General features: G+C 46.4%; 1 protein-coding gene across 1 annotated transcript in view; it reads right to left on the bottom strand.

Moving 5' to 3' along the window:
• Positions 1–20,805, bottom strand: part of LOC115124200 (lipopolysaccharide-responsive and beige-like anchor protein) — a 295,402-nt gene that overhangs the window by 223,037 nt on the left and 51,560 nt on the right. Inside the window, exons 4-5 of the mRNA XM_065024108.1 lie at positions 14,654–14,754; positions 6,225–6,320 (exon numbers count right to left, since the gene is read on the bottom strand). Of these exons, the coding sequence (XP_064880180.1) occupies positions 6,225–6,320; positions 14,654–14,754 (197 nt within the window). The remainder of the gene's footprint in view (positions 1–6,224; positions 6,321–14,653; positions 14,755–20,805) is intronic.

Genomic DNA, 20,805 nt, shown 5'->3' with positions numbered 1-20,805 from the left:
AGGACTGAGAAGAACAGAGGGAAGACGGCTAGGAGCATTAGAATGAAGGACTGAGAAGAACAGAGGGAAGACGGCTAGGAGCATTAGAATGAAGGACTGAGAAGAACAGAGGGAAGACGGCTAGGAGCATTAGAATGAAGGGAAGAGAAGGAGAACAGAGGGAAGACTGCTAGGAGCATTAGAATGAAGGACTGAGAAGAACAGAGGGAAGACTGCTAGGAGCATTAGAATGAAGGGAGGAGGAGAACAGAGGGAAGACTGCTAGGAGCATTAGAATGAAGGGAGGAGAAGAACAGAGGGAAGACTGCTAGGAGCATTAGAATGAAGGACTGAGAAGAACAGAGGGAAGACTGCTAGGAACATTAGAATGAAGGGAGGAGGAGAACAGAGGGAATACTGCTAGGAGCATTAGAATGAAGGGAGGAAAAGAACAGAGGGAAGACTCCTAGGAGCATTAGAATGAAGGACTGAGAAGAACAGAGGGAAGACGGCTAGGAGCATTAGAAAGAAGGACTGAGAAGAACAGAGGGAAGACTGCTAGGAGCATTAGAATGAAGGACTGAGAAGAACAGAGGGAAGACTGCTAGGAGCATTAGAATGAAGGGAGGAGAAGAACAGAGGGAAGACTGCTAGGAGCATTAGAATGAAGGACTGAGAAGAACAGAGGGAAGACTGCTAGGAGCATTAGAATGAAGGGAGGAGGAGAACAGAGGGAAGACTGCTAGGAGCATTAGAATGAAGGGAGGAGAAGAACAGAGGGAAGACTGCTAGGAGCATTAGAATGAAAGACTGAGAAGAACAGAGGGAAGACGGTTAGGAGCATTAGAATGAAGGGAAGAGAAGGAGAACAGAGGGAAGACTGCTAGGAGCATTAGAATGAAGGACTGAGAAGAACAGAGGGAAGACGGGTAGGAGCATTAGAATGAAGGGAAGAGAAGGAGAATAGAGGGAATACTGCTAGGAGCATTAGAATGAAGGACTGAGAAGAACAGAGGGAAGACGGGTAGGAGCATTAGAATGAAGGGAAGAGAAGGAGAATAGAGGGAAGACTGCTAGGAGCATTAGAATGAAGGGAGGAGGAGAACAGAGGGAAGACTGCTAGGAGCATTAGAATGAAGGACTGAGAAGAACAGAGGGAAGACTGCTAGGAACATTGGAATGAAGGACTGAGAAGAACAGAGGAAGACTGCTAGGAGCATTAGAATGAAGGGAGGAGGAGAACAGAGGGGAGACTGCTAGGAGCATTAGAATGAAGGGAGGAGAAGAACAGAGGGAAGACTGCTAGGAGCATTAGAATGAAGGACTGAGAAGAACAGAGGGAAGACGGCTAGGAGCATTAGAATGAAGGGAAGAGAAGAGAGAAGGAGAACAGAGGGAAGACTGCTAGGAGCATTAGAATGAAGGACTGAGAAGAACAGAGGGAAGACTGCTAGGAACATTAGAATGAAGGGAGGAGGAGAACAGAGGGAAGACTGCTAGGAGCATTAGAATGAAGGGAGGAGAAGAACAGAGGAAGACTGCTAGGAGCATTAGAATAAAGGGAGGAGGGGAACAGGGGGAAGACGGCTAGGAGCATTAGAATGAAGGGAGGAGAAGAACAGAGGGAAGACGGCTAGGAGCATTAGAATGAAGGGAGGAGGAGAACAGAGGGAATACTGCTAGGAGCATTAGAATGAAGGGAGGAAAAGAACAGAGGGAAGACTCCTAGGAGCATTGGAATGAAGGACTGAGAAGAACAGAGGGAAGACGGCTAGGAGCATTAGAAAGAAGGACTGAGAAGAACAGAGGGAAGACGGCTAGGAGCATTAGAATGAAGGGAAGAGAAGGAGAACAGAGGGAAGACTGCTAGGAGCATTAGAATGAAGGGAGGAGAAGAACAGAGGGAAGACTGCTAGGAGCATTAGAATGAAGGGAGGAGAAGAACAGAGGAAGACTGCTAGGAGCATTAGAATAAAGGGAGGAGGGGAACAGGGGGAAGACGGCTAGGAGCATTAGAATGAAGGGAGGAGAAGAACAGAGGGAAGACGGCTAGGAGCATTAGAATGAAGGGAGGAAGAGAACAGAGGGAATACTGCTAGGAGCATTAGAATGAAGGGAGGAAAAGAACAGAGGGAAGACTCCTAGGAGCATTGGAATGAAGGACTGAGAAGAACAGAGGAAGACTGCTAGGAGCATTAGAATGAAGGGAGGAGGAGAACAGAGGGAAGACTGCTAGGAGCATTAGAATGAAGGGAGGAGAAGAACAGAGGGAAGACTGCTAGGAGCATTAGAATGAAGGACTGAGAAGAACAGAGGGAAGACGGCTAGGAGCATTAGAATGAAGGGAAGAGAAGAGAGAAGGAGAACAGAGGGAAGACTGCTAGGAGCATTAGAATGAAGGACTGAGAAGAACAGAGGGAAGACTGCTAGGAACATTAGAATGAAGGGAGGAGGAGAACAGAGGGAAGACTGCTAGGAGCATTAGAATGAAGGGAGGAGAAGAACAGAGGAAGACTGCTAGGAGCATTAGAATAAAGGGAGGAGGGGAACAGGGGGAAGACGGCTAGGAGCATTAGAATGAAGGGAGGAGAAGAACAGAGGGAAGACGGCTAGGAGCATTAGAATGAAGGGAGGAGGAGAACAGAGGGAATACTGCTAGGAGCATTAGAATGAAGGGAGGAAAAGAACAGAGGGAAGACTCCTAGGAGCATTGGAATGAAGGACTGAGAAGAACAGAGGGAAGAGAAGCATTAGAAAGAAGGACTGAGAAGAACATAGGGAAGACGGCTAGGAGCATTAGAATGAAGGGAAGAGAAGGAGAACAGAGGGAAGACTGCTAGGAGCATTAGAATGAAGGGAGGAGAAGAACAGAGGGAAGACTGCTAGGAGCATTAGAATGAAGGGAGAAGAAGAACAGAGGGAAGACTGCTAGGAGCATTAGAATGAAGGACTGAGAAGAACAGAGGGAAGACTGCTAAGAGAGAATGAAGGGAAAGAACAGAGGGAAGAGAAGCATTAGAATGAAGGACTGAGAAGAACAGAGGGAAGACTGCTAGGAGCATTAGAATGAAGGACTGAGAAGAACAGAGGGAAAGGACTGAGAAGAACAGAGGGAAGACTGCTAGGAGCATTAGAATGAAGGGAAGAGAAGGAGAACAGAGGGAAGACTGCTAGGATTATAGATTGAAGGGAGGAGAAGAACAGAGGGAAGAGGGAGCATTAGAATGAAGAGGAGAGAACAGAGGGAAGACTGCTAGGAGCATTAGAATGAAGGGAGGAGAAGAACAGAGGGAAGACTGCTAGGAGCATTAGAATGAAGGGAGGAGAAGAACAGAGGGAAGACTGCTAGGAGCATTAGAATGAAGGAACAGAGGAGAGGAGAACAGAGGGAAGACTGCTAGGAGCATTAGAATGAAGGACTGAGAAGAACAGAGGGAAGACGGGTAGGAGCATTAGAATAGGGAGCATTAGAATGAAGGACTGAGAAGAACAGAGGGAAGACGGCTAGGAGCATTAGAATGAAGGGAAGAGAAGGAGAACAGAGGGAAGACTGCTAGGAGCATTAGAATGAAGGGAGGAGAAGAACAGAGGGAAGACTGCTAGAGCATTAGAATGAAGGAGAGGAGGAAGAACAGAGGGAAGACTGCTAGGAACATTAGAATGAAGGGAGGAGAAGAACAGAGGAAGACTGCTAGAGCATTAGAATGAAGGAGGAGAAGAACAGGGGAAGACGGCTAGGAGCATTAGAATGAAGGAGGAGAAGAACAGAGGGAAGACTAGGAGCATTAGAATGAAGGAGGAAGAGAACAGAGGGAATACTTAGATGCATTAGAATGAAGGAGAGAAGAACAGAGGGAAGACTGCTAGGAGCATTAGAATGAAGGAAGAGAAGAGAAGAACAGAGGGAAGACTGCTAGGAGCATTAGAATGAAGGGAGGAGAAGAACAGAGGGAAGGCTAGAGCATTAGAATGAAGGACTGAGAAGAACAGAGGGAAGACTGCTAGGAGCATTAGAATGAAGGGAGAGAGAAAGAACAGAGGGAAGACTGCTAGGAGCATTAGAATGAAGGACTGAGAAGAACAGAGGGAAGACTGCTAGGAGCATTAGAATGAAGGGAGGAGAAGAACAGAGGGAAGACTGCTAGGAGCATTAGAATGAAGGAAGAGGGAAGAGAACAGAGGGAAGACTGCTAGGAGCATTAGAATGAAGGACTGAGAAGAACAGAGGGAAGACTGCTAGGAGCATTAGAATGAAGGGAGGAAAAGAACAGAGGGGAAGCATTAGAATGAAGGAGAAGAACAGAGGGAAGACTGCTAGGAGCATTAGAATGAAGGACTGAGAAGAACAGAGGGAAGACTGCTAGGAGCATTAGAATGAAGGGAAGAGAAGGAGAACAGAGGGAAGACTGCTAGAGCATTAGAATGAAGGACTGAGAAGAACAGAGGGAAGACTGCTAAGAGCATTAGAATGAAGGGAGGAGAAGAACAGAGGGAAGACTGCTAGGAGCATTAGAATGAAGGACTGAGAAGAACAGAGGGAAGACGGCTAGGAGCATTAGAATGAAGGATGAGAAGAAGGGAAGGAAGAGAACAGAGAAGAAGAACATTAGAATGAAGGGAAGAGAAGGAGAACAGAGGGAAGACGGCTAGGAGCATTAGAATGAAGGACTGAGAAGAACAGAGGGAAGACGGCTAGGAGCATTAGAATGAAGGGAAGAGAAGGAGAACAGAGGGAAGACTGCTAGGATTATTAGAATGAAGGGAGGAGAAGAACAGAGGGAAGACTGCTAGGAGCATTAGAATGAAGGGAGGAGAAGAACAGAGGGAAGACGGCTAGGAGCATTAGAATGAAGGACTGAGAAGAACAGAGGGAAGACGGCTAGGAGCATTAGAATGAAGGACTGAGAAGAACAGAGGGAAGACGGCTAGGAGCATTAGAATGAAGGGAAGAGAAGGAGAACAGAGGGAAGACGGCTAGGAGCATTAGAATGAAGGACTGAGAAGAACAGAGGGAAGACTGCTAGGAGCATTAGAATGAAGGGAAGAGAAGGAGAACAGAGGGAAGACTGCTAGGATTATTAGAATGAAGGGAGGAGAAGAACAGAGGGAAGACTGCTAGGAGCATTAGAATGAAGGGAGGAGAAGAACAGAGGGAAGAACTAGAGCATTAGAATGAAGGACTGAGAAGAACAGAGGGAAGACGGCTAGGAGCATTAGAATGAAGGACTGAGAAGAACAGAGGGAAGACGGCTAGGAGCATTAGAATGAAGGGAAGAGAAGGAGAACAGAGGGAAGACGGCTAGGAGCATTAGAATGAAGGACTGAGAAGAACAGAGGGAAGACGGCTAGGAGCATTAGAATGAAGGGAAGAGAAGGAGAACAGAGGGAAGACTGCTAGGAGCATTAGAATGAAGGACTGAGAAGAACAGAGGGAAGACGGCTAGGAGCATTAGAATGAAGGGAGGAGAAGAACAGAGGGAAGACTGCTAGGAGCATTAGAATGAAGGGAGGAGAAGAACAGAGGGAAGACTGCTAGGAGCATTAGAATGAAGGACTGAGAAGAACAGAGGGAAGACTGCTAGGAGCATTAGAATGAAGGGAGGAGGAGAACAGAGGGAAGACAGCTAGGAGCATTAGAATGAAGGGAGGAGGAGAACAGAGGGAAGACAGCTAGGAGCATTAGAATGAAGGGAGGAGAAGAACAGAGGGAAGACAGCTAGGAACATTAGAATAAAGGGAGGAGAAGGAGAACAGAGGAAGATTAGTTAGCATCTGTGCGCCTCCTCTCTTCCCATGCTGCTTATTCAACACACACACAGAAACACAGTATGACCCAAGCTACATACGGTTGGTAAACCTTGGCATTATAGGATATAGAAGCCAAGATGTGTGCTGGGTCAGAGCTTATAGGCAATTCAGGATGCATTATCTTAGTTATTGCTAATGCATCCGGCCTTGGATCATGTGGGAAGTCGAGCACAAGAGGATGTAGCCCATTTAGAAGCTATCCAGAGGTGCTGTAAATACCACTACCTTACCTTAGACACCTCGTTCACCGAGACTCATACCAGTCACTATAAGTCTGACAACTTTTACCTTACATAGTGCACTACTTGAATAGTGTCGTACCAGGTGTAGCGTCAGACAGTAGTCTAGTTGGGTGGTGAGTACTACACTGTCTTCTAACGATCAGTCTGAGACTCCGGTATACATGTGGAGGTGTATTGAGTTGTCACTGTACTCACAGCAGCACTCTTGCCTGGGAAGCTGAAGAAGGAGTCAGGTCCGTTCCGGTGGGCCATGCTCCTCAGGACAGACAGCAGCTTCACCGCATGGGGAGGCTGGAGGGAAGAACACGCACAAGATGAGACGCCACAGACTTTGATGAGGGTGCACCGCACCCTTTAATGTAAAGCCACAGTGCAGTCGGGAGAGTATTCAGACACCTTCCCTGTTCCCACATTTTGTTACGTTACAGCCTTATTCGAAAATTGATGAAATACAAAAAATCCTCACCAATCTACACACAATACCCAATAAAGACAAAGCAAAAACAGGTTTTTATACATTTTGCAAATGTATTACAAATACAAATCTTATTAACACAAGTATTCAGACCCTTCACTATGAGACTCATTTGAGCTCCGGTTCATCCTGTTTCCGTTGATCATCCTTGAGATATTTCTACAACTTGTTTGGATATCTTTATAAATTCATGGATGGAATTGTCTGTAGAGCTCCGAAACAGGATTGTGTCGAGGCACAGATCTGGGGAAGGGTACCAAAAAAATGTCTGCAGCATTCAAGGTCCCAAAGAACACAGTGGCCTCCATCATTCTTAAATGGAAGAAGTTTGGAACCACTAAGACTCTGCCGAGAGCTGGCCACCGGCCAAACTGAGCAATCGGTGGGGAAGGGCTTGGTCAGGGAGGTGAACAAGAACCCGATGGTCACTCTGACAGAGATCTAGAGTTCCTCTGTGGAGATGGGAGAACCTTCCAGAAGGACAACCATCTCTGCCGCACTCCACCAATCAGCCCTTTATGGTAGAGTGGCCAGACGGAAACCACTCCTCAGTAAAAAGGCACATGACAGCCCGCTTTGAGTTTGGAAAAAGGCACCTAAAGAACTCTGACCATGAGAAACAAGATTGAACTCTTTGGCCTGAATGCCAAGCGCCACGTCTTGAGGAAACCTGGCCCCATCTCTAAGTTGAAGCATGGTGGTGGCAGCATCATGCTGTGGGGACATTTTTCAGTGGCAGGGACTGGGAGACTCGTCAGGATCGAGGGATAGATGAACGGAGCAGAGAGATCCGTAACGAAAACCTGCTACAGACGGCTCAGGACCTCAGACACACAGCCAAGACAACGCAGGAATCCAACCTGACAGAGCTTGAGTGAATCTATAGAGAAGAATGGGAGAAACTCCCCAAATAAAGGTGTGCCAAGCTTGTAGCGTCAAACCTAAGAAAACACATGGCTGTAGTCGCTGCCAAAGGTGATTCAGCAATGTACTGTGTGAAGGGTCTGAATACTTATGTACATTTTTTTAAATGTCTAAAAACCTATTTTTGCTTTGCCATTAAGGAATATTGTGTGTCGATTGAGGAAAAAAACAATTGAATCAATTTTAAAATAGGGCGGCAACGTAACAAAATGTGGAAAAAGGCCTGAACACTTCCTGAACGTACATGTTCAAGTTCACAGGCAGGTCAGCAAGCAAAACAAACACACCAACATCTCCACAACTAGAGTCCAGGTCTATTTTCTGCTTTTCTATATTGACCTCTACTAACCAAGTCAACATCTCGTTGAGAACTCTCTAGAGACATTATACTGAGAATGCAGGAGTTCTGTTGATCTACTTTACTTTTACTTTCCCGTTGATACTGCAAGGTCACCCGCTTTAGATCAGACCCCCTTCCTTTCAACCCAAATGTAAATCAAAACCCACGGAACCGTGATCAACGTTGATAAACTTCCATAATATATTGATGAGCTTTTCTTCCGACCAAGGCCTCTGTCAGTTTAAATTCTGTGGAGGCTGCAGTAAGCATATCACACTGTGTTCACTCTGTTCAAATCCTGTGAGGGAGAGACTCCTGATAGACGCATCATCTCTTGCCAACCCCCTCAGATAATATTTCACAAAGCTAGCAGAGTGTCTGAGTGTGTGTGTGTGTGTGGATGGAAATGGAGAAGCACAAAAGCAGATTGTCAACAAAAATGGGGCAATCTGATTCCACACTGATCAATGGGCCTCCCTATTTATTTATTTATTTATTTTTATTTCACCTTTATTTAACCAGGTAGGCTAGTTGAGAACAAGTTCTCATTTACAACTGCGACCTGGCCAAGATAAAGCATAGCAGTGTGAACAGACAACAACACAGAGTTACACATGGAGTAAACAATTAACAAGTCAATAACACAGTCGAAAAAAAGGGGAGTCCATATACATTGTGTGCAAAAGGCATGAGGAGGTAGGCGAATAATTACAATTTTGCAGATTAACACTGGAGTGATAAATGATCAGATGGTCATGTGCAGGTAGAGATACTGGTGTGCAAAATAGCAGAAAAGTAAATAAATAAAAACAGTATGGGGATGAGGTAGGTAAATTGGGTGGGCTATTTACCGATGGACTATGTACAGCTGCAGCAATCGGTTAACTGCTCAGATAGCAGATGTTTAAAGTTGGTGAGGGAGATAAAAGTCTCCAACTTCAGCGATTTTTGCAATTCGTTCCAGTCACAGGCAGCAGAGGACTGGAAGGAAAGGTGGCCAAATGAGGTGTTGGCTTTAGGGATGATCAGTGCGATACACCTGCTGGAGCACGTGCTACGGGTGGGTGTTGCCATCGTGACCAGTGAACTGAGATAAGGCGGAGCTTTACCTAGCATGGATTTGTAGATGACCTGGAGCCAGTGGGTCTGGCGACGAATATGTAGTGAGGGCCAGCCGACTAGAGCATACAGGTCGCAGTGGTGGGTGGTGTAAGGTGCTTTAGTAACAAAACGGATGGCACTGTGATAAACTGCATCCAGTTTGCTGAGTAGAGTGTTGGAAGCTATTTTGTAGATGACATCGCCGAAGTCGAGGATCGGTAGGATAGTCAGTTTTACTAGGGTAAGTTTGGCAGCATGAGTGAAGGAGGCTTTGTTGAGGAATAGAAAGCCGACTCTAGATTTGATTTTAGATTGGAGATGTTTGATATGAGTCTGGAAGGAGAGTTTACAGTCTAGCCAGACACCTAGGTACTTATAGATGTCCACATATTCTAGGTCGGAACCATTAAGGGTGGTGATGCTAGTCCGGCGTGCGGGTGCAGGCAGCAAACGGTTGAAAAGCATGCATTTGGTTTTACTAGCGTTTAAGAGCAGTTGGAGGCCACGGAAGGAGTGTTGTATGGCATTGAAGCTCGTTTGGAGGTTAGACAGCACAGTGTCCAAGGAAGGGCCAGAAGTATACAGAATGGTGTCGTCTGCGTAGAGGTGGATCAGGGAATCATCCGCAGCAAGAGCAACATCATTGATATATACAGAGAAAAGAGTCGGCCCAAGAATTGAACCCTGTGGCACCCCCATAGAGACTGCCAGAGGACCAGACAACATGCCCTCCGATTTGACACACTGAACTCTGTCTGCAAAGTACTTGGTGAACCAGGCAAGGCAGTTATTAGAAAAACCGAGGCTACTGAGTCTGCCGATAAGAATATGAGAATATGATTGAGGGTGTCAAAAGCCTTGGCCAAGTCGATGAAGACGGCTGCACGGCTGCACAGACGGCTGCACAGTACTGTCTTTTATCGATGGCGGTTATGATATCGTTTAGTCCCTTGAGCGTGGCTGAGGTGCACCCGTGACCGGCTCGGAAACCAGATTGCACAGCGGAGAAGGTACGGTGGGATTCGAGATGGTCAGTGATCTGTTTGTTGACTAGGCTTTCGAAAGGTCTTCGAAAGCCTAGGTCTTCGAAAGACTAGGCTTTCGAAGACCTGCCTCACACAGGAAGCGGCGCAGGTCCTAATCCAGGCACTTGTCATCTCCCGTCTGGATTACTGCAACTCGCTGTTGGCTGGGCTCCCTGCCTGTGCCATTAAACCCCTACAACTCATCCAGAACGCCGCAGCCCGTCTTGTGTTCAACCTTCCCAAGTTCTCTCACGTCACCCCGCTCCTCCGCTCCCTCCACTGGCTTCCAGTTGAAGCTCGCATCCGCTACAAGACCATGGTGCTTGCCTACGGAGCTGTGAGGGGAACGGCACCTCAGTACCTCCAGGCTCTGATCTGGCCCTACACCCAAACAAGGGCACTGCGTTCATCCACCTCTGGCCTGCTCGCCTCCCTACCACTGAGGAAGTACAGTTCCCGCTCAGCCCAGTCAAAACTGTTCGCTGCTCTGGCCCCCCAATGGTGGAACAAACTCCCTCACGACGCCAGGACAGCGGAGTCAATCACCACCTTCCGGAGACACCTGAAACCCCACCTCTTTAAGGAATACCTAGGATAGGATAAAGTAATCCTTCTCATCCCCCCTCCCCCTTAAAAGATTTAGATGCACTACTGTTCCACTGGATGTCATAAGGTGAATGCACCAATTTGTAAGTCGCTCTGGATAAGAGCGTCTGCTAAATGACTTAAATGTAAATGTAAATGTAATAGGCAGGGCAGGATGGATATAGGTCTTTAACAGTTTGGGTCCAAGGTGTCTCCCCCTTTGAAGAGGGGGATGACTGCGGCAGCTTTCCAATCCTTGGGGATGTCAGACAATATGAAAGAGAGGTTGAACAGGCTGGTAATAGGGGCTGCGACAATGGCGGCGGATCGTTTCAGAAATAGAGGGTCCAGATTGTCAAGACCAGCTGATTTGTACGGGTCCAGGTTTTGCAGCTCTTTCAGAACATCTGCTATCTGGATTTGGGTGAAGGAGAAGCTGGGGAGGCTTGGGCGAGTAGCTGCGGGGGGGAGAGCTGTTGGCCGAGGTTGGAGTAGCCAGGAGGAAGGCATGGCCAGCCTTTGAGAAATGCTTGTTGAAGTTTTCGATTATCATGGATTTATCGTGGTGACCGTGTTACCTAGCCTCAGTGCAGTGGGCAGCTACAGGATGCAAATTTCTGCTTGAAAAAGCTGGCCTTTGCTTTCCTGACTTTACAGTGTTCCTGACTTCCTGAACAGTTGCATATCTTGGGAATAGATTATTGCAGCTACAGGATGTTTTTGTGCTGGTCTTGAAAAAGCAGGTCTGGAGTGAACCAAGGGCTATATCTGTTCTTCGTTCTGCATTTTTTTGAACGGAGCATGCTTATCTAAGATGGTGAGGGAGTTACTTTTAAAGAATGACCATGCATCCTCAACTGACGGGATGAGGTCAATATCCTTCCAGGATACCCGGGCCAGGTCGATTAGAAAGGCCTGCTCGCAGAAGTGGGAGCGTTTTAGGGAGCGTTTGACAGTGATGAGGGGTGGTCGTTTGACTGTGGACCCGTAGCGGATACAGGCAATGTGGCAGTGATCGCTGAGATCCTGATTGAAGACAGCGGAGGTGTATTTGGAGGGCCAGTTGGTCAGGATAACGTCTATGAGGGTGCCCTTGTTTACAGATTTAGGGTTGTACCTGGTGGGTTCCTTGATGATTTGTGTGAGATTGAGGGCATCTAGCTTAGATTGTAGGACTGCCGGGGTGTTAAGCATATCCCAGTTTAGGTCACCTAACAGAACAAACTCTGAAGCTAGATGGGGGGCGATCAATTCACAAATGGTGTCCAGGGCCAAGCTGGGAGCTGAGGGGGGTCGGTAGCAGGCGGCAACAGTGAGAGACTTAGTTCTGGAGAGAGTAATTATTTTAAATTAGTAGTTCGAACTGTTTGGGTATGGACCTGGAAAGTATGACATTACTTTGCAGGCTCTCTCTGCAGTAGACTGCAACTCCTCCCCCTTTTGCAGTTCTATCTTGACGGAAAATGTTATAGTTGGGTATGGAAATCTCAAAAATTTTGGTGGCCTTCCTAAGCCAGGATTCAGACATGGCAAGGACATCAGGGTTGGCAGAGTGTGCTAAAGCAGTGAGTAAATGATTCTCTCTCAATGGTGCAGGGACTCAGTGGATAATTCATGGTACAAACCTACTAGATCTGCTGTTTTTACACAAGGGCTAATGTACTGACTCCACCCTGCTAGGCAAGACTGTCCAGGCTGTCTTCCCAATGTACTGTACTGACTACACCCTGCTAGGCAAGACTGTCCAGGCTGTCTTCCCACTGTACTGACTCCACCCTGCTAGGCAAGACTGTCCAGGCTGTCTTCCCAATGTACTGTACTGACTCCACCCTGCTAGGCAAGACTGTCCAGGCTGTCTTCCCAATGTACTGTGTACTGACTCCACCCTGCTAGGCAAGACTGTCCAGGCTGTCTTCCCACTGTACTGTACTGACTCCACCCTGCTAGGCAAGACCGTCCAGGCTGTCTTCCCATTGTACTGACTCCACCCTGATAGGCAAAACTGTCCAGGCTGTCTTCCCACTGTACTGTACTGAATCCACCCTGCTAGGCAAGACTGTCCAGGCTGACTTCCCACTGTTACTGTACTGACTCCACCCTGCTAGGCAAGACTGCCCAGGCTGTCTTGGTGGAAAACTACAAAACCCAGGTTGGAAAACAAATTATTCCACAACTTTATAATCACTAATGTATCTTGAGTATACAGTGGGGCAAAAAAGTATTTAGCCAGCCACCAATTGTGCAAGTTCTCCCACTTAAAAAGATGAGAGGCCTGTAATTTTCATAATAGGTACAATTCAACTATGACAGACAAAATGAGGGAAAAAAATCCAGAAAATCACATTGTAGGAATTTTAATGAATTTATTTGCAAAATATGGTGGAAAATAAGTATTTGGTCATCTACAAACAAGCAAGATTTCTGGCTCTCACAGACCTGTAACTTCTTCTTTAAGAGGCTCCTCTGTCCTCCACTCGTTACCTGTATTAATGGCACCTGTTTGAACTTGTTATCAGTATAAAAGACACCTGTCCACAAACTCAAACAGTCACACTCCAAACTCCACTATGGCCAAGACCAAAGAGCTGTCAAAGGACACAAGAAACAAAATTGTAGACCTGCACCGGGCTGGGAAGACTGATTCTGCAATAGGTAGGCAGCTTGGTTTGAAGAAATCAACTGTGGGAGCAATTATTAGGAAATGGAAGACATACAAGACCACTGATAATCTCCCTCGATCTGGGGCTCCACGCAAGATCTCACCCTGTGGGGTCTAAATGATCACAAGAACGGTGAGCAAAAAGCCCAGAACCACACGGGGGGGACCTAGTGAATGACCTGCAGAGAGCTGGGACCAAAGTAACAAAGCCTACCATCAGTAACACACTACGCCACCAGGGACTAAAAATCCTGCAGTGCCAGACGTGTCCCCCTGCTTAAGCCAGTACATGTCCAGGCCCGTCTGAAGTTTGTTAGAGAGCATTTGGATGATCCAGAAGAAGATTGGGAGAATGTCATATGGTCAGATGAAACCAAAATATAACTTTTTGGTAAAAACTCAACTCGTGTTTGGAGGACAAAGAATGCTGAGTTGCATCCAAAGAACACCATACCTACTGTGAAGCATGGGGGTGGAAACATCATGCTTTGGGGCTGTTTATCTGCAAAGGGACCAGGACAACTGATCCGTGTAAAGGAAAGAATGAGTGGGGCCATGAATCGTGAGATTTTGAGTGAAAACCTCCTTCCATCATCAAGGGCATTGAAGATGAAACGTGGCTGGGTCTTTCAGCATGACAATGATCCCAAACACACCGCCCGGGCAACGAAGGAGTGGCTTCGTAAGAAGCATTTCAAGGTCCTGGAGTGGCCTAGCCAGTCTCCAGATCTCAACCCCATAGAAAATCTTTGGAGGGAGTTGAAAGTCTGTGTTGCCCAGCAACAGCCCCAAAACATCACTGCTCTAGAGGAGATCTGCATGGAGGAATGGGCCAAAATACCAGCAACAGTGTGTGAAAACCTTGTGAAGACTTACAGAAAACATTTGACCTCTGTCATTGCCAACAAAGGGTATATAACAAATACTTATTTTCCACCATAATTTGCAAATAAATAAATTAAAAATCCTACAATGTGATTTTCTGCATTTTTTTTCTCATTTTGTCAGTCATAGTTGAAGTGTACCTATGATGAAAATTACAGGCCTCTCTCATCTTTTTAAGTGGGAGAACTTGCACAATTGGTGGTTAACTAAATACTTTTTTGTCCCACTGTAGATACTATTTTTAACTAATGATAGGATAGTACTATTTATGTTGTTAAATGTGTGTGATTTAATTCCAAACACTGATCAAAGATCAGCTTACCCTCTCCTTAAATCATAACATTACCCAGTAGAAGGTAGAATGATAAAACTGCCTTCATAAATCAGAGCTAAGAGGCAACATCCTCAAGTTATTACACATTAATAATGCAGTAATGTTTTTTGGATTAGCCCAATAGACAGCGATGGTGTGTCTGCACTATACAGTGTGATGTATGGTACCAGAGCACAGAGAGGCTAAAAGGATGTGTACAGGCAACCAGTTGAAGTGTTGCTAGCACATTCCCCATGCTCTCTACAAGACAAATATGACAGGGCGGTACGGAATGAAGGTTTGACTAGTTGAATTACCCATTGGCCTTTCTCTCCTTGCAGTTTGCTGAAGAACAACTTCAGCTCCTTGACTGTGATGCTGTAGCTGGCCAGCACTCCTAGCATGTCCACCATCAGGTCTGGAAGAGGGAAGGGACACACACAGGTTAAACATGACATATGTGAAGAGGGGAAACTGACCACAGCCTAACAATGGACTTGAGTCCAAGTGAAAAGTAAAACACATACAGAGGGATGTTCCAGAACCTCTATAACCAAAGTAACATCGTTGTGTGACCTCTTGTTACTTGGCTAATAAAACATTTTATGGATTGATTACAAGTAGACCAAAACACTTCACACTAAAGAGGACATCGAAAAATACTTAAATCAGATATTCAGCACTTAAAATACTATGCAAACCAAATCACCTTTTATTTGTTGAGTACACATATTTTCACATTATGGAAAATGTGGAGAAATGCTATGCCATTCCCCATCAATGTATTTTTATTTATGCAAATGAATTACTTAAAAATCATACAATGTGATTTTCTGGATTTTTGTTTTAGATTCCGTCTCTCACAGTTGAAGTGTACCTATGATAAAAAATTACAGACCTCTACATATACCTGCTGGAGCGAGTGCTACGGGTGGGTGTTGTAATTGAGACCAGTGAGCTAAGGCGGAGCTTTACCTAGCAAAGACTTAGAGGACCTGGAGCCAGTGGGTCTGGCGACGAATATGTAGCGAGGGCCAGCCGATGAGAGCATACAGGTCGCAGTGGTGGGTGGTATATGGGGCTTTGGTGACAAAACGGATAGCACTGTGATAGACTGCATCCAGTTTGCTGAGTAGAGTGTTAGAGGCTATTTTGTAAATGATATCGCCGAAGTTGAGGATTGGTAGGATAGTCAGTGTTGCTAGGGTGTTTGACGGCGTGAGTGAAGGAGGCTATGTGGCGAGATAGAAAGCCGATTCTAGATTTAATTTTGGATTGATGTTTGATATGAGTCTAGAAGGAGAGTTTACAGTCTAACCAGACACCTAGGTATTTGTAGTTGTCCACGTATTCTAAGTCAGAATTATCCAGAGTAGTGATGCTAGTCGGGCAGCGATCGGTTGAAAAGCATGCATTTAGTTTTACTAAAGTTTAAGAGCAGTTGGAGGCCACGGAAGGAGTGTTGTAATGGCATTGAAGCTCGTTTGGAGGTTTGTTAACACAGTGTCCAAAGAAGGGCCAGAAGTATACAGAGTGGTGTTGTCTGCGTAGAGGTGGATCAGGGAATAACCCGCAGCAAGAGCGACATCATTGATGTATACAGAGAAAAGAGTCGGCCCGAGAATTGAACCCTGTGGTACCCCCATAGAGACTGCCAGAGGTCTGGAAAACAGATCTCCGATTTGACACACTGAACTCTATCTGAGAAGAAGTTGGTGAACCAGGCGAGGCAGCCATTTGAGAAACTAAGGCTGTTGAGTCTGCCTTTAAGAATACAGTGATTGACAGTCGAAAAAGCCTTGGCCAGGTCGATGAAGACGGCTGCTCAGTACTGTCTTTTATCGATGGCAGTTATATCGTTTAGGACCTTGATCGTGGCTGAGGTGCACCCGTGAGCAGCTCGGAAACCAGCTTGCACAGCGGAGAAGGTGGGATTCGAAAAGGTCAGTGATCTGTTTATTAATTTGGCTTTCGAAGACGTTAGAAAGGCAGGGCAGGATGGATATAGGTCTATAACATTTTGGGTCTAGAGTGTCACCCCCTTTGAAGAGGCTTGGGCAAGTAGCTGCGGGGGGGCTGTTGGCCGGGGTTGGGGTAGCCAGGAGGAAAGCATGGCCAGCCGTAGAGAAATGCTATTTGAAATTCTCGATTATCGTTGATTTAACGGTGGTGACAGTGTTACCTAGCCTCAGTGCAGTGGGCAGCTGGGAGGTGCTGCTCTTATTCTCAATGGACTTTACAGTGTCCAAAAACGTTTTGTAGTTAAAGCTACAGGATGCAAATTTCTCTTTGAAAAAGCTAGCCTTTGCTTTCCTGACTGACTGCGTGTATTGGTTCCTGACTTCCCTGAAAAGTTGCATATCGCAGGGACTATTCGATGCTACTGCAGTCCGCCACAGGATTTTTTTGTGCTGGTCGAGCGCAGTCAGGTCTGGAGTGAATCAAGGGCTATATCTGTTCTTTTTTGAAAGGTGGTGAGGAAATTACTTTTAAAGAACGACCAGGTATCCTCGAATGACGGGATGAGGTCAAAATCCTTCCAGGGTACTCAGGCCAGGTCGATTATAAAGCCCTGCTCACAGAAGTGTTTTAGTGAGCGTTTGACAGTGATGACAGGTGGTCGTTTGACCGCGGATCTATAGCAGATGCAGGCAATGAGGCAGTGATCGCTGAGATCCTGATTGAAAACAGCAGAAGTGTATTTGGAGGGTAAGTTGGTCAGGATAATGTCTATGAGGGTGCCCATGTTTACGGATTTAGGGTTGTACCTGGTGGGTTCCTTGGTGATTTGTGTGAGATTGAGGACATCTAGCTTAGAATGTAGGACTGCCGGGGTGTTAAGCATATCCCAGTTCAGGTCACTTAACAGAACGAGCTCTGAAGATAGATGGGGGGCAATCAATTCACATATGGTGTCCAGGGCACAACTGGGAACTGAAGGGGGTCTATAACAGGCAACAACAGTGAGAGACTTATTTCTGGAGAGATTAATTTTTTAAATTAGAAGCTTGAACTGTTTGGACATAGACCTGGAATGTATGACAGAACTTTGCAAGCTATCTCTGCAGTAGATTGCAACTCCTCCCCCTTTGGCAGTTCTATCTTGAAGGAAAATGTTGTAGTTGGGGATGGTGCTCCTAGACCTTAGTGCTGCTTTTGATACCATCGATCACCACATTCTTTTGGAGAGATTGGAAACCCAAATTGGTCTACACGGACATGTTCTGGCCTGGTTTAGATCTTATCTGTCGGAAAGATATCAGTTTGTCTCTGTGAATGGTTTGTCCTCTGACAAATCAACTGTAAATTTCGGTGTTCCTCAAGGTTCTGTTTTAGGACCACTATTGTTTTCACTATATATTTTACCTCTTGGGGATGTTATTCGAAAACATAATGTAAACTTTCACTGCTATGCGGATGACACACAGCTGTACATTTCAATGAAACATGGTGAAGCCCCAAAATTGCCCTCGCTAGAAGCATGTGTTTCAGACATAAGGAAGTGGATGGCTGCAAACTTTCTACTATTAAACTCGGACAAAACAGAGATGCTTGTTCTAGGTCCCAAGAAACAAAGAGATCTTCTGTTGAATCTGACAATTAATCTTAATGGTTGTACAGTCGTCTCAAATAAAACTGTGAAGGACCTCGGCGTTACTCTGGACCCTGATCTCTCTTTTGAAGAACATATCAAGACCATTTCGAGGACAGCTTTTTTCCATCTACGTAACATTGCAAAAATCAGAAACTTTCTGTCCAAAAATGATGCAGAAAAATGAATCCATGCTTTTGTCACTTCTAGGTTAGACTACTGCAATGCTCTATTTTCCGGCTACCCGGATAAAGCACTAAATAAACTTCAGTTAGTGCTGAATACGGCTGCTAGAATCCTGACTAGAACCAAAAAATTTGATCATATTACTCCAGTGCTAGCCTCTCTACACTAGCTTCCTGTCAAAGCAAGGGCTGATTTCAAGGTTTTACTGCTAACCTACAAAGCATTACATGGGCTTGCTCCTACCTATCTCTCTGATTTGGTCCTGCCGTACATACCTACACGTACGCTACGGTCACAAGACGCAGGCCTCCTAATTGTCCCTAGAATTTCTAAGCAAACAGCTGGAGGCAGGGCTTTCTCCTATAGAGCTCCATTTTTATGGAACGGTCTGCCTACCCATGTCAGAGACGCAAACTCGGTCTCAACCTTTAAGTCTTTACTGAAGACTCATCTCTTCAGTGGGTCATATGATTGAGTGTAGTCTGGCCCAGGAGTGGGAAGGTGAACGGAAAGGCTCTGGAGCAACGAACCGCCCTTGCTGTCTCTGCCTGGCCGATTCCCCTCTTTCCACTGGGATTCTCTGCCTCTACCCTGTTACGGGGCTGAGTCACTGGCTTACTGGGGCTCTCTCATGCCGTCCCTGGGGGGGGTGCGTCACCTGGGTGGGTTGATTCACTGTTGTGGTCGGCCTGTCTGGGTTGGCGACCCCCTTGGGTTGTGCCGTGGCGGAGATCTTTGTGGGCTATACTCGGCCTTGTCTCAGGATGGTAAGTTGGTGGTTGAAGATATCCCTCTAGTGGTGTGGGGGCTGTGCTTTGGCAAAGTGGGTGGGGTTATATCCTTCCTGTTTGGCCCTGTCCGGGGTGTCCTCGGATGGGGCCACAGTGTCTCCTGACCCCTCCTGTCTCAGCCTCCAGTATTTATGCTGCATTAGTTTATGTGTCGGGGGGCTAGGGTCAGTTTGTTATATCTGGAGTACTTCTCCTGTCCTATTCGGTGTCCTGTGTGAATCTAAGTGTGCGTTCTCTAATTCTCTCCTTCTCTCTTTCTTTCTCTCTCTCGGAGGACCTGAGCCCTAGGACCATGCCCCAGGACTACCTGACATGATGACTCCTTGCTGTCCCCAGTCCACCTGGCCATGCTGCTGCTCCAGTTTCAACTGGCCTGGGCCCTAGGACCATGTCCCAGGACTACCTGACATGATGACTCCTTGCTGTCCCCAGTCCACCTGGCCATGCTGCTGCTCCAGTTTCAACTGTTCTGCCTTACTATTATTCAACCATGCTGGTCATTTATGAACATTTGAACATCTTGGCCACGTTCTGTTATAATCTCCACCCGGCACAGCCAGAAGAGGACTGGCCACCCCACATATGCTCTCTCTAATTCTCTCTTTCTTTCTCTCTCTCTCGGAGGACCTGAGCCCTAGGACCGTGCCCCAGGACTACCTGACATGATGACTCCTTGCTGTCCCCAGTCCACCTGACTGTGCTGCTGCTCCAGTTTCAACTGTTCTGCCTTATTATTATTCGACCATGCTGGTCATTTATGAACATTTGAACATCTTGGTCATGTTCTGTTATAATCTCTACCCGGCACAGCCAGAAGAGGACTGGCCACCCCACATAGCCTGGTTCCTCTCTAGGTTTCTTCCTAGGTTTTGGCCTTTCTAGGGAGTTTTTCCTAGCCACCGTGCTTTTACACCTGCATTGTTTGCTGTTTGGGGTTTTAGGCTGGGTTTCTGTACAGCACTTTGAGATATCAGCTGATGTACGAAGGGCTATATAAATAAATTTGATTTGATTTGATTTTGATTTGATGGAAATCTTAGAATTTTTGGTGGCCTCTTCCTAAGCCAGGATTCAAACACGGCAAGGACATCAGGGTTGGCAGAGTGTGCTAAAGCAGTGAGTAAAACTAACTTAGGGAGGAAGCTTCTGATGTTAACATGCATGAAACCAAGGCTTTTTCGATTACAGAAGTCAACAAATGAGAGTGCCTGGGTTGACCTCCACTTCACCTGAGGAACAGAGGAGGAGTAGGATGAGGGTACGGCTAAAAGATATCAAAACTGGTCGTCTAGTGCGTTGGGGACATAGAATAAAAGGAGCAGATTTCTGGGCGTGGTAGAAGAGATTCAGGGCATAATGTGCAGACAGGGGTATGGTGGGGTGCGGGTACAGTGGAGGTAAACCCAGGCACTGAGTGATGATAAGAGAGATTGCATCTCTGGACGCACTAGTTATGCTGGGTGAGGTCACCGCATGTGTGGGAGGTGGGACAAAGGAGGTATCTGAGGCATGTTGAGTGGGACTAGGGGCCCCGCAGTAAACTAAAACAATGATAACTATCCTAAACAACAATATACAAGGCATATTGACATTTGAGAGAGACATAAAGCGAGGCATAAAGCAATCCCAGGTGTTGATTGGGAGAGCTAGCTAAGACAACAACGGGGGGCTATAGGGAGGCAATAGAACATCTCTCTCTGTTCACTGAGATGAAAATGGTCCTCCTGGCATTAGCCAGTAATGTGTATTGATTGGCTTATCAATGCACACTGCCCCTGGCATTCAGCCTATAATACGACACATTACTGGCAAATGCCATGGAGGATCATTTTCATCAGATACTGTGGAGGTTCTATAGCCTGCCAGAGCGACCTGGGGCATCAGAGGACTGACACACACC

The sequence above is a fragment of the Oncorhynchus nerka genome, linkage group LG11 (genome assembly GCF_034236695.1).
Source record: "Oncorhynchus nerka isolate Pitt River linkage group LG11, Oner_Uvic_2.0, whole genome shotgun sequence".
Lineage (NCBI taxonomy): Eukaryota > Metazoa > Chordata > Actinopteri > Salmoniformes > Salmonidae > Oncorhynchus > Oncorhynchus nerka.
The sequence above is the reverse complement of the archived record's forward strand: the minus strand, read 5'-3'. Positions and strand labels throughout refer to the sequence as shown.